The sequence below is a fragment of the Dama dama genome, chromosome 4, assembly GCF_033118175.1.
Source record: "Dama dama isolate Ldn47 chromosome 4, ASM3311817v1, whole genome shotgun sequence".
Lineage (NCBI taxonomy): Eukaryota > Metazoa > Chordata > Mammalia > Artiodactyla > Cervidae > Dama > Dama dama.
Window position 1 is genome coordinate 29591917 of NC_083684.1, and position 18445 is coordinate 29610361.

The window sequence follows — 18445 nt, forward strand, 5'->3', positions numbered from 1 at the left end:
CTGCTCGCCTGGAGGCCCAGTTTCCACATCCGTAAATTGGAGGTATAATACTTATAAGGTTGTTGTGAGGATGGAATGAGACATTGCATGGAGCACAGTGCCTGGAACACAGCCGGGGATATTATCTTCCTCATATTATCATCACTGAATATTTCCCAGTTTCTGCACTTTCTTACTGTGGGCGGGTCAGAGAGTGTTTGGTTTCCAAGGTTACCACATCTCAGCCAAAGGCCAATGGTGGGAGGAGCGTGGTCTGGCCTGGCCACCTCCAGCTGCACCAGGCCAAGAAGCTGGCATTTTGCTTTGATCACGCTCGCAGCCTAGGCTGACGTGGTATGTATCCCGTGAGTCACCTCACGGCGTCAGAACCAGTTAAGCTCACCCCAGGCTACCGGACATATGGAGAACTCTCTCTGGAGCTCAGACTTGTCTCATTCCACTAGGAATTCTCCCAGGGATTTGTTGCTGCCCATTTTGCCAAGGGCTCCCTCTAGTTTCAGCAGTGTTCTGGGTGATATCTTCCTGGTCAGAGACTGGAGCCCCTGGCCTCTTTGCTCCAGTGTTTGTTTACCTTCAGCTGCCAGTAAGAGAGTGAGCCTGATGGGTTGGAAGACAGGAACGTGAATCCTGCTTCTGTCACTTACCAGCGGTGCAAACAAAACCAAGTGGACTTCTCTGCCTGCAGCTGCCCCCAGGGTGTGGGATAGGGGTGGCTCGGGGTCACAAATAATGACCCTCTCTGACTATGTCTGTGAAGTGAAGTGAGACTACGGACAATCCAGTGAGGTCATATTTGGGAAAGTCCCAGGTGACCTTTAATGGCGGCTAAGACTCCGAGCTCCCAATGCAGGTGGCCTGGGTTCAATCCCGATCCCACACACTGCAGTTAAATCCTGGTGCGGCCAAATAAATAAAAAAATAAACAACAACAAAAATCCGACTCAATCATATATAACTTTGGGCACTAGTTACATATCTCTCCCTCTTTGCTTTCAATTTCCTTACCTATAAAAGGAAGGGTTTGGGGTGATTGGCATTCCCCAGAGTGGTGATTCATGATAGAAAGGATTCTGTGTTGAAATCAGTTTGGTAAAGACTGCAGCTGATCTTCCTCATAGCCTGTCACAACATGTGCTTGTCTATCAAAGGCATGGAGAATTCTGCAAGGAACAAGCTTATTTAGCTTTTAAAAAATATTTATTTATTTTAATTTTATTATTTGCCTGCACTGGGTCTTAGTTGTGGCATGTGGGGTCTAATTCCCAGACCAGGGATCAAACCCGGGTCCTCTGCATTGGGAGCACAGTCTTAGCCACTGGGCCACCAGGGAAGTCCCCTATTTAGATTTGATGAACCAGATTTTACTAATTTGAACACTGAACCTCATGATTATGATTTTGACTAGTGCTATAACTTTCATTATATTATGATTATTTGTTTAATTGCCCTGGTGTTCTTACCACAAGACACCCCTTGAGAAATGGCCAGGTGACAGATGAATGACGACCCTTGCAACTCTGACCGACATTGATCCACACACTCTGAGGGGCAGGCCCAAGGCTGGACAGGGGTCTTGGGGTTCATGCTCCGCCTCTGTGTCCCCCAGGTGCCTTCCTGATACCGTACACCCTGTTCCTCATCATCGCTGGGATGCCCCTGTTCTACATGGAGCTGGCTCTGGGCCAGTACAACCGGGAAGGGGCAGCCACCGTGTGGAAGATCTGCCCATTCTTCAAAGGTAAAGAAGGAGTCAGAGGCTGTTCTAAAAGACTTCTCTGTGCCCCCTGGAGAATCTACCCTAAAGGTGGGATCCTCACTAGATCAGCTTTCTTGTGGAATTTATAAGTATTGGCAAGGTCAAGCACATCCACCATTCAAAGTTACATGGAGCACTTTGGAGATGTCAGGAATAGCTTTAGCCTAGAAAGTCTGGAAATCTGGGTTCCAGTCCAGGCTGTGCAGCTGAGTGACCAGAGGGAGTCTGTTTTCCCATCTGGGAAATACTCATGAAGTGTTGGAGGTACCCAGAACACTACTGTCTCCCTCTTGCTCCCCAGGCAGACTGATAAATCAATCATGCACCTTTCCACCCTGGGCAAGGGGCTTCATTCCACTGGGAGGGAATGTTATCGTGTCTCATTGTTATTCTACCCAAGGGGCGAGGGAGCTGGGATACTTGTGCTCCAACACCTGGCCCAGCTGCTCCCTGGGAGCAGTAAAATCCTGGCATTTCTGTCCTGCCTGATGAGTGAACAGAAGGGGCTCCAGTGGCAAGAAAGAGCCCTCAGGCAGAGGGATGGTGGTTGCCTGGGGAATTTTTTTAAAAACAGTTTGTTTTATGTTGGAGTCTAGCTGGTTAACAATGTAGTGATAGTTTCAGGTGGACAGCAACGGGGCTCAGCCATACATACACATGGATCCATTCTCCAAACTCACGTGTCATCCAGGCTACCAGTAACATTGAGCAGACTTCCCTGTGCTGTACAGTCGGGCCTTCTTGGTTATCCATCTTAAATATAGCAGGGTGTACATGTCGATCCCAAACTCCCTAACTATCTCCCACCCCTCTCCCCCCACTGCATTCTTCTGCCTGGGGGATTTAGGCTCTGATGGTCTGCTACAGAGAAAAGACAGGCATAGGGGTGCGTAGTGCAATGGTTGGAGCCAGCTTCCCCAGAGTCGTGGCTCTGGGAGGGAGAGTGGGCCGGGGGAAGCCCCTGCCTGACCCCTGTGCCCCCCGCCCAGGAGTTGGCTACGCTGTGATCCTCATCGCCCTCTACGTCGGCTTCTACTACAACGTCATTATCGCCTGGTCCCTCTACTACCTCTTCTCCTCTTTCACCCTGACCCTGCCCTGGACCGACTGTGGCCACGCCTGGAACAGCCCCAACTGCACCGACCCCAAGCTCCTCAACAGCTCCGTGCTGGGCAACCACACCAAGTACTCCAAGTACAAGTTCACACCTGCAGCAGAGTTTTATGAGTAAGTCTTGACTCCTCGTCCTGTTCACATGGGGACCTATGCTGTTCACATCGAGCACATGTACTGGGCAGAACCTGAGCCAAACACTAAAGAAAACCACTGGAGAGGAAGGGGCCACGTCAGTCCTTGTAATGTGCTCAGCAGCCACCATAGGCCTGAGGTTGGCTGGGTACACAGGATATTTAGTTGCAGCATGCAAACTCTTAGTTGTGGCATGTGGGATCTAGTTCCCTGACCATTGATCGAACGTGGGCCCTTTGCAGCAGGATCTCGGCGTCTTAGCCACTGGACCACCAGGGAAGTCCCGCAAATGAGAATTATTTTTATAGTGTTGGTCCAAAGTGATTTCTAGTCTCATCATTCCCTCTAGATTAATTGAAGGGAAAAGTTGTCCCTTTCCCCTTATTTATCCATTCATTCATTTACTCATTTCTGTCTGTATGAGCTCATTGGAGTTTATTTTATTCTGTGGTTTAACCCATAACCATCATTATTTATTTCATTGCTTCCTTGAACGCCCTCAACCTCTACTCCATCCTTTCAAGACCTTGAGGTTGGTGATAGTCAACTTGTCAGCCATCTAATTTTGAAAGTTTGCATGGTGGTCCCTTCAGAATGTAGCATCTGTTGTCTTTATCCCTCAGGGGATGGGGGTGAGCCCCGTTTTAGCAATCCCTGCACAGGTGTTAGCAGGTAAGCAGAAAGTCCCCGGCACAAGGTGTGGGGCAAGACAGGTAAATCCCACTCAAACCTCACTCTCAAGGGACACATGGTCTAGAGTAGTGGTTGGAAAATTCTAGTAAAAGATTACACTTTGGGCCTTGCGGGCCACATACCTATCTTGCATATTCTTTGTTTAATTTTACCCTTTAAAAAGATAGAAACCATCTGTAGCTCACAGGCATCAGGCTCACAGACTCAATGGGTCACAGCCGAGTTCCAGGGGGCGTGGCTTGTTGACTCCTGGTCTAGAGCAGTGATCCCCGGGAGAATGCCCACGATGATAGAAATATTCTGTGTTTGCACGGCCCAGTGCAGTAGCCACAAGCCACGTGTGGTTAGTGAGTAGTTGAGATGTGGCAAGTGTGATGGAGAAGTTGAATTTTTGATTTTATTTAATTTTCATTCATTTACATTTTAAAATATTTGTTTATTTGGCTGGATCAGGTCTTAGTTCTGTGTCATGCAGGATCTTTTGTTGCGGCGGGTGGATTCTCTAGTTGTGGCGCTGGGGCTCAGAAGTTGTGGCGTGTGGGCTTAGCTGATCCATGGCAATCAGTGTCTGAGTTCCCTGACCAGGGATTGAACCTACATCCCCTTCATTACATGGTGATTCTTAACCAGGAAATTTCCCTCATTTACGTTTAAATAGCCAGTTGCTTCCATATTAGACAGTGCAGGTCTAGAGGATGAAAAAAGACAAGTTCACAGATTCAGGGCTAGTCTTCTCTGGTCCTGTGTATTCGCTAAGCCACAGCCCAGAGAATGGGGTTATCCAGAGAATGGGGTTCCTTAGGACTATTCCCACCTTTGCCATCTCGGTGCAGTCGGACCAAGGAGATTTGATGTAGTTAAAGGTGGCCTCTGGGAAGTCTGCTGCCTCCTGGGGTTCAGGGGAGGGGAGTTGGGGTTCTCAGGACCCAGGAACTACCCTCCATGAGCCATGGCCAAGAATTTGCTAAGCATCCTGGACCTGCATGTCCACCTGCCTCCATCTGTGCTTCCTGTGGACTTTCAGGACCGAGTGCACAATTATATAGATTTGGAAACTCGGTGGGGAGAGGGTCCACAGTTGTCATGGAACTTGAAATCCTTCTACAGCCCCCAAAGGATCTGAAGAACCACTATTACTTGAAGTGAGCATCTATTTAAGTTAATGCCATCATCCCTGTCTTCCTCTCCATCACATCAATAGCTAATCACTTACCATGTGCATCAGGCCTTCTGCTAACTTCTCTGTATGTATTATATCAATGTAAGCCTCACACCAACCCAGTGAGGTTTCTGTAACTCTTCCATACATGACTCGGCTGCAAACATTAGCTTCATTTTGCAGATGCAACAGTAAATCACTGGCCCATGGTCACACGGCTAGTCCCGTGCAGAGCCAAGATTTGGACCCTGGCAGATGGCACCTGCTGGACTCTTGAGAGTGAGCTCCTCCTTACCGTTTGTTCCATGATCCTCGCTCTCTTCACCCTAGGCCCTGCCTTCCCAGGCAGTGAAACTCTAGAGCCTGCAGGCTTCACCTCTGTGTTATATTGGATTCCGGCTATTATGATATCAAATTATTATCGTCATGAAAACTAACATTTATCCAGCTTTGATTATGTCCCAGCCATGCATTTAGAAGTGCCATTTGAAGTTAGTTTGAACCTAGGAAGTCCAGCTTCAAAGTCCAAGCTCTTAGCCCAGTGATGCTAAACACTGGCTGCTCTTTGGAACCACCTGGAGAGCCTTAAAACACACTGATGCCTGGATCCTATGCCTCAAGATTCATTTTATTGGTCCAGGTGCAACTGTGGTGCGGGGACTTTATTAACAGTTCCTCCAGCGATTCTAATATCCAGCCAAGGTTGACAGCCCCTGTCTTGGACACTGCACTCTCCCATCTCAGACAGAATGAGATTCTTACTGGGGACAGTCTGACGTGCTTACAGTACCATGTCATGGAAAATCTAGGGCCTCCTTTAGTCTTCTCCTGAGGGGGTGTGGCTTCAGACAATCCCAGAACCACGGGAGAGCTTGCTGGCAGAGGTTTTAGGTCTTCCCAGTTTATGAGTGCAGTTTGGACTGGGAGATGGTAAAGGATAGTACAGCTGAGGGTGCTGCTGATACATGTAATTGGTTCTGGGCTTTCTCCTTTATCATCTCATGATAGAGGAAAATCCATGATTTTTCTTTTTGCTTTTGGCAACCCTTGTCCTTATAAATTAAAATGGAAAGCGATAGCCTCATGTCTAGCCTGGTTATTATTTGATTCCTCCTCTGACATCGTCATGGCCAGCGGATCTGCTGCTGGAGAAAGGAGAGGTGAGTTGGGTTTTGAGGCTCTGCTTGCTTTAATTACAGCCTTAAACTTCCTCCGAGCTAGGCTGTGAAAAGGCTGATTCTCTTGGGGGATGTCGTTGAAGGCAGAGTCCACGGCTTATTTTCAGCAGCTTTTTGCCCTACAGAGCTCCCTTCCCATCCTCTCCTCCCCCTTCCCTCCCCTGCTCCATCCTTTTAAGTGCCCCCACCTCCACCCCAAGTCTGGTATCTACTGTGATCCAGGCATCAGCATCTCCTCCTGTCCACGTCCCATTTAGTCTTCACAGTTCATGGAGGTGGAAATTACTCCTGTTTTACAGGTAAGAATGTAGTGGTTCAGGTTTTAGGGAAGTGGCGGAAGGGGTCTGAATCCAGGCTGTCTGGGTGGATGCTCTCACTCCATCAATGAGCCTCTCCTCTGTCTTCTCCAGTGGGGTGAAGAAGTCCCTTCAGAGTCTCCAGTGGGGTGTATTCGGGACAGGAGTGCAGAGGTGTCTGTGGGTAGATCGGAGCCCTTCTCATGCATCTTTCTCACCTTCAGGCTGCTTTTGTGTGCTTCTCAGTATCTGAGTCATGAGCTGCCTCTGGGATTTGTTTGTAATGGCCCTTTTATCTAAATGCTTCTGCTTTAAAAGTTACTCACTTTCAGTTTGGGAACCCAGCAAGTAGGACTTCCCAGTGCCAACCCTGAGGAGGTTAGCTGGGGTTTTTTTTGTTTTTTTTTTTTTTGCTTTTCTTGGAGCCTGCTGGCCAATTCTCTTACCATCTTGTGCTCGTTTAAGCTGATGAACTGAACACATCATTTAAGGGAACAAAACTGCAATACTCCCCAGGCTCCAGGCCTGAAGCCAAACAGCCTGAGGCAAAAAGAAACCCTGATGCTCCGAAACTCTATCTGTAAAAGGACACCCTTGGTGAACACGCACCAGGAATAGAAAACTTCTACTCCCTGCCTGTTCCTGGTGGGGAAAAGACCTCTCCCTCCACCCCAGCACTAACCCTCTGCGCTTAAATGTCAAGTGAGATCTGAGCCCATTTGGCCCACAGACTTCGGAAAGTCTGGATCATATACTTAACGATGATTCATTTTCATTAAACTGCTGGAAAACTGCAACAAACCCAAGTTATTTGTCCTAACCCCCAAGGCTTGGGGCCACTAGTGGAGAGAAGGCTAGATTCACTTTTCTTGGAAATCAGCTCTGGAGTCTAGCTTTTTTCACTGATGAAATATCTAGACAACCACTGCAAACCTTAAAGCGGACCTCGCACACATGTGGGTCCCCTGGCTGGTTAGGGGGCACGTCAGCCATCTGATGGGATGCAGGAGTCGTTTTAGCCTGTTTCAGGGCAAGCACAGTTGGTTCAGAGCCCCCCCCTTTTTTTTCAGTCAAATTGGCCAAATGCTTACTCATACCATTTAACACTTGATTGTATGTGAAGCAATGGGAAGAAGCAGGATTAAGAGTCAGATGGGTTCAGTACCTGATTCTAGTTCTCTGTCTTTTTAGATATGCCCAGCCTCTCTTCTTCGCTTCCCTTCCCTCCTCTACTTCCTCCTCCTCCTCCTCTTCCTCCTCCTCTTCTTCTTCTTTCTCTTCCTCCCTCCCTCACTTCCTCCCTCTCTCTGTCTCACTTTCTCCCCCCCACTTTCTCTCTCCCTCTCTGTCTCCTCCTTTCTCTTTCTCTCTCCCTCTCCCTCCTTCTCAGGACAGGGGAGTGGGCCTCAGCTAGGGCATCATTTTAGAGCTGAGACTAGCAGGGAGAGAAGTTTGCCAGGCAGACACATTGGGCCAGGAAGTGTGTTCTAGGCAGAAAGGAACAGATAGTTCCAAGGCCCAGAGCGATGAGAGTGTCATATAACTGGGGGATGACAAGTGGCTGGCGGTCACAAGGAGCCAAAAGCAGGATGTTGCAAGGCAGGGGGATGCACTTGGCACACGACAATTCTGAAAGGCCTCAGATGCTGAAAGGCTTTTTTTTTTTTTTATCCTCTTAACCAGGATTTCACAACCTTGATGCTTTTGTCATCTGGGGCTGGATAATTCCATGTTGCAGAGGGTTGGCTCTCCTGCATTTTTGATGTCTAGCCTATCCCTGGCCTCTGCCCACTAGATACCAGTAACACCCACCCTGCCCTCCAGCTATGACAGCCAAAAATGTCCCCAGATGTTGCCAAGTGTCTGGGGAAGGCAGGGGCAAATTTGCACCCAGTGAGAACCATTGTTTTAGGTGATAAAGAGCTTATGAGGATTGGGGGGCAGGAGAGTGACAAGGTTAGAACACAACTTGAGATGGATCAGCACAGACTGTGGATTTAAGGCAGCTGACTGGAGAGACTGGGATGATGGTGAATGGGGAGGTTTTTACAGCAGTCCTGGAAGAAGGGAATATGGGTCTGGCTTGACATTGGGCCATGAGGATAGGATGTTGGTTGCAGATCAAGAGATAAGATTAGGAGGGACCAGACATGGAGATTCATGGCTGGGGACGCTGATGGAGGACAAGTAGCTTACAGCCATGACATCCTGCCCCGGGGCGGTCAGGATGAAGGCTGTTCGGGGGATGGGCACACAGGTCTCGGTGGCCCTTGATCAGCCACACAGCTCTGCTCATTCACTCACTGCAGACTTCTCTGTATGCCTGTCAACACCCCACCTTCCCCATTTCACTCCTACCACACCCAAGCACCCTGGCTCCACTCACCTGCTGTCCCATGGGTCCACAGAGAAGGCACCAGACACCCCCCTCTGTGGAGCCTGCCCTGCTGACTCCCTTGGCTGAATTTTCTGGGCCCCCCTCAGCTTCTTTGCTGATGCCTGCTGTTCCCTTGAAGGCTGGGGCTCAATCAGATTGGTAGTTCCAATGATCAGTAGTGTTGAGCATTTTCTGAGTTCTAGCAATGTAAACCTCGTGAGAGCCCTTTTGCTGTAGAGGGAAAAAAGCTCAAGATGGGGAATGTTTGCACCAGCTATTGTCACCCAGGAGTCCTATGTGGCTGGAGCCATCACCTCCTGTCCACAGCCTTGTCACCAGCCCCACAGCAGCCCTCTTTCAGTTTTGACTTCTTTCTCATGAAGTTATGTGTGTGAGATTCATCCAGACAGAGCTAGTTGCTGTATAATGTTCTACTTTATATGTCATAATTTATCTAGTCTACTGTTGATAGATATTTGAGTATTTTGCAATTTGAAGTTGTTATGAACAATGCTTCTGTGAACATTCTACACCATGCCTTTTGATGAACATGTATATATGTTTCTATTGGACAGATACTCAGAAGTAGAATTGCTAAGGCAGAGGACATACATGCGTTTAGTTTGAGTAAAATAGGAGAAATGTTTACTTCTTGGTCTCCAGGCCAGGGATTCTTAAGCTCAGCAACATAGGAATTTTGGAGGCTGTTTTGTGCTGTATAGGATGTTTATGTTGTCCTGTGCATTATAGGATGTTCCACTTCTCTTTCCTCTAGATCAGTGGTTCCCAGCCTCTGAGATCTAATGCCTGATGATCTGAGGTAGAGCTGACATAATAATAATGGAAATAAAGTGCGAAATAAATATAATGCACTTGAACTCACGGAAAAACTGTCTTCCATGAAACTGGTCCCTGGTGCCAAAAAGGTTGGGGACCGCTGCTCTAGATGCCTTCTGCCCAAGTTGTGACAATCAAAGATACCTCCAGACATTGCCAGATGTTCCGGTATCCCCTGCTTTAGCCTGTGAGCTCTGTGAGGACAGAGACCTTTCCTCTGTTTATTCACCACCATCTCTCCAGGACCTGGCAAGCAGAGATATTTATTATGTTGAAAACTTCTGTAACTGTTTAAAAAACAGCCTTGGGTGGGAGTGTCTTCCCAGAAGACTTGCTGGCTGGAGCAGGGCAGTGCTAGGCACAGTGACTGCACAGAGCAGGTCCAGGTGATGCGGAGCAGGGACTGGGGCCGCCTGGGCCCGTCTCCATCGATGTGCAATTTCAGGGACTGGCTGGGGTCAAGGCTGAGGTCATCCTCCCTGATGATACCATCTTCCCCGGCAGGCGTGGTGTCCTGCATCTGCATGAGAGCAGTGGGATTCATGACATTGGCCTGCCCCAATGGCAGCTTTTGCTCTGTCTGATCGTCGTTGTCATCGTCCTGTTTTTTAGCCTCTGGAAAGGAGTGAAGACATCAGGAAAGGTAATGTCTTTGTTTCTCTTTTAGTTGGGAGGTTGGCCTCAAAAAAAAAAAGATGTTTTTTTCCTACCTGTAATTTAGGTAGTTGGCGAAAGGAAAAGTTGATGCTAGAAGAACAAAGTCTGAGTTTTCACCCCAGCTCTGCCACGAGCTTGCTGGAGACCTCAGACAAATCCCTTCCCTTTTCTAAGCCCCGGACTCTCCAACAGTAGGGTGAGAGGGTGTGAGTGGATTAGGGTTCTTCACACTTTCCCACCAAAGCTTTCCTAATAGCAGAGACCAGGGAATGAGGACACCCAAAGCCCAAAGCAACCTATTGACATGTATTTGGTAAATCTTAAATTCTGGGGGACTAAAATTGCATGCCAGTCTTGCAGCCTTCTCTAGAATATAACCATTTCCTTCACTATAAAATTGATCATTCTCACTCCTGAATTTTTGAGTCAAAGAGAATGCTCTAGAAGATATTTGGATGAATCCTGGGGCATCCTCTGACACAGTGCTGAGTCCTCACAAGCGTTTAGGTTTCCTGGGGAGGGGAATACAGAGTTAGATGACCTAGGACAGCTTGCCAGAGTTGGTGTTCTGACTTAGGTGACACTGCTCCCCATAGCCAGCCCCTCAGGGTGGAATATAATCAGGTCATCGCCCACATCGATTCTGAGCCTGAGAAACATCATGAGAACAACAACTCCATTTGGACCCTGTGGGTCTATGTAGAGCTTGATTGTATTAAAGAGTCTGTAGCTGGGAAATATTCTATCCAGTGTTTCGGTTGGCTCTTGTTGTCTAATAAAAGAGCTCAAAATCTCATGATGGAAAAATAACAATCATTTTATTGTCTCTCATGGTTCTTTGAGTTGACTGGGCTCAGCAAGATGGTTCTTTTTCTCCATATGATATTTCTTGGGCTACATGTCTGGGGGCATGACTGGACTGGAACCTTTGAGATGGCACATACTCATTGAGGGCAGTTGGTACTGGTTAGGAGCTCAACTGGAGCTGGCAACCAGAGCACCTTGGGTTGTTTTCACATAGTTTTGCTGTGTGTCTTAGGCTTCTCACAGCACAGTGGCTGAGTTCCAAGAGCATGTTCCAAGGAAACAAACCCTAATGTGCAAGCAGCTCTTCCAGTCTCTCTTTACATCATGCTTGCTATTGTCCCAGGGGCCAAAATAAGTCTTGTGGTAAAGCCCAGAGTCAATGTGGAAAACATGGAGTGTGTGTTCATTGGGAGTCACAAGGCAACAACCTGTCATAGTCAGGCAGCCTGAATGTATGAGAAGCTTCATTAGGCAACTGATTTTGGAAAGTGGGATGCATCAGGGATCTCTCTGGTTCTCCTAGAGTCTTGGTTAAGTGATAGATAGCAGAGATGGTGGCAAGGCACCATCAGTGAATGAGATTGAAGTCTGTCAAGAAGAGCTTGAAGTGGAACTCCCTCTTAGAATGTTGGTGACATGGTTTCTGCTCCAAGGAAGAACCCAAATGAAATGCAGACCAGGGCGTGGAGGAATTCTAAGATAGAGCAGAACCAGGATTGGACCACAACCATCCCAATACCTGACACATAGTAGGTCTTCAGTAAATATTTATTGAAGAACTAATGAGGGAAGAAGGGACGGTAGGAAGAAGGGTAGGTGGGTAAATGAGTTTGGGGAACCTCACTAAGTGTTCTTTTGAATCCACTTCAACTTTTTAAGCTGGAGAAGGAAATGGCAACCCACTCCAGTGTTCTTGCCTGGAGAATCCTGTGGACAGGGGAGCCTGGTGGGCTGCTGTCCGTGGGGTCGCACAGAGTCGGACATGACTGAAACAACTTAGCATGCAACTTTTTAAGCATTTATGGATACCTCCTATGTGCCAGGCTTGGTGCTAGTACTAGTGATGCAAGAGTAAATAAGACAGATTCAATTGATTGTAGTATTATGTGTGTTACAGGCAGGTGTAGGTCAATCACATTTGTTCTTGCATCCCCATCCAGAGACACATGTGTGTCTCCATTTCAAAAAAAATGGTCACAAACTATACATACTATTACAGATCTTGCTTTTTTAAAAAGCTTAACTTTCTTCACCTTGAAGATAATTTTTCAACAGGTAGTCAGATTGCACTTTGAGATACAAACTTTGGGTTTTTCAACTGTCATTAAATCAATTTAGGGGGTCACCACAGTTTTTCAAGATGAAATTGTCTAGATAATAACAATGTATGCTTCCTGTAGTAAAGTAAGAGCTGTCTTGTGGAATTTGTGATTCAGTTATAGCAATCCATGTGTCTTAATATGTAAGGTGTTTCTTACCATGGTTCTTATGGTCCAAAAAGCTGCATTAGTGGGCAGAAGGACGTTCATCAAACTGAGAGGGTCTGCAAAGACCATGCAGAAGGTGGCATTTGTGATAGAACTCAAAGGACAGGGGCAGGTGAAGGTGGAGCAGAAGGAAGGCGTTGTCAATGGAAGGAACTGCAAGCGAAGTCACAGAAGCCCCAGGCCAGCCTCATCCAGCCTCTTCGTGCCTCTCCTGGGGGTCCGGAGCAGGGCTCTTCTGGCCTCTGCAGAAAACAGAGCTGCAGAAGGTGCATGAGCTTTGCTGCTGCTGCCAGCATGTGTGAGGGGCCACCACGCACTTCTAGTATTGCACCCCCAAATTAAGTTTCCTACTGCCTTCACTGAAGGGGTACAGCCTGCCCCACCTGGCTTAGCACTTGGCTGGAGCAGGCAGGAGTTGTCTCTGAGGGGACCGATGCTAAAGAGATGAGGAGTGGAGCTGAGCAAGCTCCATTCCTTTGTACAAAGGCACCTTCAGACGAGGACTCATCCCCTCCCCTGAGGAGTGTAGCGAGGGGCCTGGCAGGGCAGGGGTGTTGCCCTAGGAAGCCCCACCCCAGATGAAGATAGGTCACCCAAAGTCCCCGCCCACATTTTGCTCACGTCCTCCAGTGTTCTGGTTGCTGAGCAGGCAAGGGGCCCTGCAGTCCATGGAGGGGCTTTCTAGAATAAGGAGCTTCACACAGGACACTGCTATGCTCTTTGTTTTTATACTTTGGCTCATGAGAAAACCACACGTGTTCCTCATTTCTTCCCAGACTACACCTAGAACAGGACACGGACCTTCTCTTAGTAGGCTGCCCCAGCCACAGAACTGGCCTGGGATGAATTGCAAATGTTTACACTTTCTGTCTTGGCTGGTCAAGGCTCTGTTTGGGAAGATGCATGACTTCACAGCTGGCACCTGGGATGGCAAGGGGCGGATACAGTCTGATACAGGGAACAGGGTTACCGCAGACCACACACTCTGTGACCCTGGCTCACTGACCACCGCAGGGTGGAGGGTGGAGGTTTGAGTCAGGAGTCAGTTAGCCCCCAGGGCGTCAGGCAACCGTGTCAAACACAGTGCTGTTTGCTGCCCTGGAGTCCTGTCTGCCTCCTCCAACTCATAGTCCTTGGCTGAACCAGCCTTAGCAACTACAATCCTGTACTGAACATCTAAATGCTAACCTAGAAGGTTCTCCAAGACCATCTACTCCAGGTGCTTATACAAATGGGGACACTGAGGCCAAGAGACAGACAGGGTTTCATAGGAGTCTTGACAGAAAAGACTTGAACCTGGGGCTCAAATATACAGTAGCGAACAGGGCTTTGTGGTCAGATGCCCTGTGTTGGAGTCCAGACACCATCATTCCCTACTGGGTGACCTCAGGATGAATGATGCCCCCTAAGCTTCAGTGTCCTCACCTGCAAAGTGAGTCCCATTAATGGTCCTGCCAGCCTCCAGGGCAGTTGGGAGGATGGGGTAAGAGGTCCTTGGTGCTGGGCTAACAGATGGAAATTGCTTCATAAATGTTCCTCATCTGTCTTTGTCCCCTGCAACCTGGGAGAGCTTTAAAAAAATTTTTATTTATATATATATTTATTTATTTGGCTATGCCAAGTCTTAATTGCAGCATGCAGGATCCTTAGTTGCAGCATTGTACTCTTAGTTGCAGCATGTGAGGTCTAGTTTCCCGACCAGGGATCAAACCCAGGCCCCCTGCATTGGGACCATGGAGTCTTAGCCGCTAGACCACCGGGAAAGTGCCAGGGGGAGCTTTTAAAGCACGAAGTGCAGGACCCATCCCAGACCAATCCAATCAGAAACTCCAAAAATGGAATCTGAACTTTGACATTTTTAATCTCTAATTTCCCCCAGAGTATTTTCATGTGTAGTCAGGGGTGAGAAGGAACAAAAAGGAAGCCACACCACCTTCTCCTCACCCCACTTCTCTGCTTTTCATTTTGGGCAAGATGGGCAGGTGTCTCTTCTTAGTCTGGGGACAGCCTCTTCCCTTACAGGTTTCTGGACAGGGCAGTTTGTATTTGCCCTAAATTGTATTTGCCCAAAAGAAAGAACTGCTACAGATGGGACTTTCTGCCCAACCATATCCCTCCTTGGGCAGTGAGCTTAGGAGGATATGCTTGAATGAAGGTAAACAAGGCAGGAAGAGAGAAGGGACAATGGAGGGCCTACAGGTGGGGGTGCCTGGTTCTACCTGGGGGTCAGTACAGGCAGCTTGTAGCAGAGGAGGCCTTGGGCCCTGCGAGAACCTAGTCTTCTTTCTTGCTCCCCTTAGCTTCCTCGATGGCAGCACCGCCGGTGCGCTGACTTTCTCCTAGGTGCAGCCTTGGTCTGTCCACGCTGTCCTGGAGTGCCCCAGGTCTGACCTAGTGACGGAGACTTCGGCATGTTCACTGTGGGAAGGAGGTGGAGGGAGGGTGTGACTGGCTCCCTCACCCCAGCCCTGCACCACGCGGGTGGCGGAGTCAGGCTCTCACGGCGAGCTTGTCCACCGCCAGGTTGTGTGGATCACGGCCACGCTGCCTTACCTCGTGCTGTTTGTGCTCCTGGTCCATGGCATCACGCTGCCCGGCGCCTCCAACGGCATCAACGCCTACCTGCACATCGACTTCTACCGCCTAAAAGAGGCCACGGTCAGTGCCCAGCCACCACCCACCCTTGGGCCAGGCTGTGGAGGGGTCTCAGTGCTCTATGTGGCCTGGGATGGGTCCTCCCCACTCTGAGCAGCAGTGTCTCCATCTGCCCAAAGACCGGTTTCATCTGCACCCAACAGTATCCGTGAGCCTGTCCAGCTCTGATGATCTGGAATCTGTGGTTCTAAGTGGCCTTTGCAGACCCCCTCTTTTCAAAGACAGCACTATCCTGTCCTGGGTTCTTATCCCTGCCCAGTGTCATGACCCCCTAACCCACTCCAACACCCCAGACCTGTTTCTACTCTGGTCTCCAACCCTGGCCTCTGGTACCATCTGGTCAGCATAAGGAGCAGCATCAGCCACAGGGAGACCCAAACCCTACTGACTGTCTCTCCTCACATCTCCTTCAGCTCACTGTCCTGCCCAGAGATTACCATGCAAGTGGGGTGAATTTGGAGTGGAGTCCAAAACAGCGGGGTGAGGCCAGGAGCAGAGACATCTTGGAGGTTCCTAGTGCCTTGAGCATCTTCAGATCATAGCTGAGATGATTTCCAACCTCCTTCCTCATTGCACCTCAGTGACAGCACCCCAGCATGCTCCCCTCAGAATCCCCAAAGATGTCCCCATACTCTTTTTGAACCCACGATATCCTGGCAGCGAGGACCAATAGAGGTTTAGGAGGGACACAGCTTCCATTGTGCAGGCATACCTCAGTGTTATAGCCCAGTAACCAAGAGGAAAACCTGCTTCCTTTGTAAATGACAGAAAAATAACAGCGTAAGAAACAAATCAACCTTGCAAATTGTGAAGCAAGTCAGAGTTCTATCTGTTCTGCACTGTTCGCATATCTTAAATCTTTCCAACAGTAGAAATAGCCTGAGTACCATCTGAAGGAGCAGCTCTGTCCTCCTCCATCAGATGGCTTCTCTTGTTACACCCTCTGCTTACAAAGTGGGGAGATGACAGAAGTCTCATAGCTCTGATGGTGGCTTAGTCCTGGTGAGCTAGGTAAAATGATCCCCATTGTACAGACGAGGAAACTGAGACATAGACAGTGAAACTGACCAGGGCTAGACCATGAGGCTGAGCAATTGGAGGAACTCAGATCTCCAGGCTTCCAGGCATGCAATTTCATCATCCATCAGATGAGGGAAGCAAGCCCCATTGGCCACCAATGAGTCCCCACTCTCTGTGGGTTGGTCAAGCTACTAGGAATCGTAACTCCTTCCTGAAGCTGTTGTCTCCATAACACCTGAGATAGTCATAACCCTTTGCCCTTGCCACATCCACTTTCTTGCCTGGAGCATTTAGTTTATTAACTTTCAGTTTTTAACATTCTTTGAAAATCAAAATATCAAATTCAGCCTGTGAGTTCCTCCAGGGTGAGCTTACTCATGACCACACAAGGCTGTGCGATGCCAGAGAGACCCCAGCCTCTCTCCACAGTGATTTTGTACAGGCTGCTGGGGAGCAGGAGTTGTGAGACTGCCCCATCTCTGGCTAGATCTCATTTCTTAGGTCTAAGAGCATCCCTGGGGCTTCTCAGCCCATCTGAAGCAGTGAGGTTCCCAGTTCTCTGGGAGCAGAGGGTGATGGCCTTTATCTGCCCATTTTAGGTGTGGATTGATGCTGCAACTCAGATATTCTTTTCCTTGGGGGCTGGATTTGGAGTCTTGATTGCGTTTGCTAGTTACAACAAATTTGACAATAACTGCTACAGGTAAGATCCTTCCTGGGACTCCAGAAAGCTCTAAATCCTGGGGACCTTCACAGGGGTGGGAGAGAGGGTTCTGGTCTGGAACAAGTCAGATTTTCTTCTTGGGTTTCTTTCCCTGTGAGAGGAGACAGAGTAAAGATCATCCTGGATGTTCCATGAACTCTGACATGGCCTATGGGGGTCCTGGTGAACATATGTCACTTCAGGACAATTCTTAAACAGTGCAAGCTGAGCAACTGGAATAGTTGAGGCCATTAACCCTGGGAAATCATGAGAATGCACAACTGTGACAGAGGGACACTGTGTGGCTTTCAGGGCAGCCAGCACTGCCTGTCTGTCCATCTGACACCTGGGGGGCAGACAAGGGTGGAATATCCAGGCTGGTTGCTTGAAGGGTGAGGGCCCTGGCAGGGTCAGAACCTAAAACCACAGGAAAGAATAAGAAGCCTGCTCAGAAGACGGTGCTCCAGATCAGCTGGCTCTGTAACCATTTAATGCTGCCTCCTGCAGGCCCAGTGCTGTGAAGGCTTCAGACAGGGGCATAGATGGGGGCTGCTTTGTCACTCTCTGCCAAAGTCTTAAGACAGAATCCCTGGTACAAGACAGAGTAGGATGAATGCTTGCCAGTGGAACAGGCTATGGGGAGGCTAAGGAAATGGGGCAATCAGCCCTCTGATAGAGGATCAATGAGAACATAGAGGGTACATTTGAGGTGAGCCTTGGCAGAGTTAGGGTTGGGATAGGCAGACGTGGAGTGGGTGGATCACTAGCAGCCTGAGCAGAGCCAGGAGAGGTGGTATGTTTGTGAACCAGCAAGTTGACTGGCTTGCTCAGAGAGCATGTGTTAGAGAGTCCCACGAAAGAAGGCTGGGAAGAAGCTGAGGTCATCTTAGCAAAGCTCTTGAATACCTGGGTGAGAAATTGAGAGGCACTGGGGAGGTACAGAAAGTTTGTTGAAGAAGGAGCCTGGTGATTCAGTCTCCCAACAAGAGTTTGATATCAGTTACTGGTATCAAAGTGTTTTATCCAGCAGTTGTTGACCTATTTCCTACATCTACCAGGGATGGTGGGGCACTGGGGTCTGAGTGGCATCAGGCAAACTGAAGAGGGGGATGGCATTTGAAGTCATGGATTCCATAGATGGTCCATGAGCATGGTTGTGAAGAGTCAGACCACTTGAACTAACAGTCCTGCTTTTCCCCAGGGATGCCCTGCTGACCAGCACCATCAACTGTGTCACCAGCTTCATCTCCGGGTTCGCCATCTTCTCCATCCTTGGTTACATGGCCCATGAACACAAGGTCAACATTGAGGATGTCGCCACTGAAGGTGGGTGGGTAGTCCTGCCCGCTGAGAAGGAAGGGGCTGAGAAACTCACCTCTTTCTCAGCTGTGCAGTTCTCCTGTGGCTGCAGGACCGAGGGGAGCTGGGCATGGGGCTTTCCCTGTTGCTGCTGGATGGACTTTGAGGCCTTCAGTAGAAATTCCAGGCAGAATCTTCTGAATCAGGCCAGGCCAGATAGGTTTTTTGGAGCACCCATTCTGTACCAGCCCCTGGGCTAAGCACTTGACGTAT

The 18445-nt window shown here is 48.9% G+C and overlaps 1 protein-coding gene across 1 annotated transcript in view; it reads left to right on the forward strand.

Moving 5' to 3' along the window:
- Positions 1-18445, forward strand: part of SLC6A2 (solute carrier family 6 member 2) — a 38567-nt gene that overhangs the window by 9496 nt on the left and 10626 nt on the right. Inside the window, exons 2-7 of the mRNA XM_061138532.1 lie at positions 1607-1738; positions 2746-2983; positions 10049-10187; positions 15019-15153; positions 16770-16873; positions 18075-18199. Coding sequence (XP_060994515.1) covers positions 1607-1738; positions 2746-2983; positions 10049-10187; positions 15019-15153; positions 16770-16873; positions 18075-18199 — 873 coding nt within the window. The remainder of the gene's footprint in view (positions 1-1606; positions 1739-2745; positions 2984-10048; positions 10188-15018; positions 15154-16769; positions 16874-18074; positions 18200-18445) is intronic.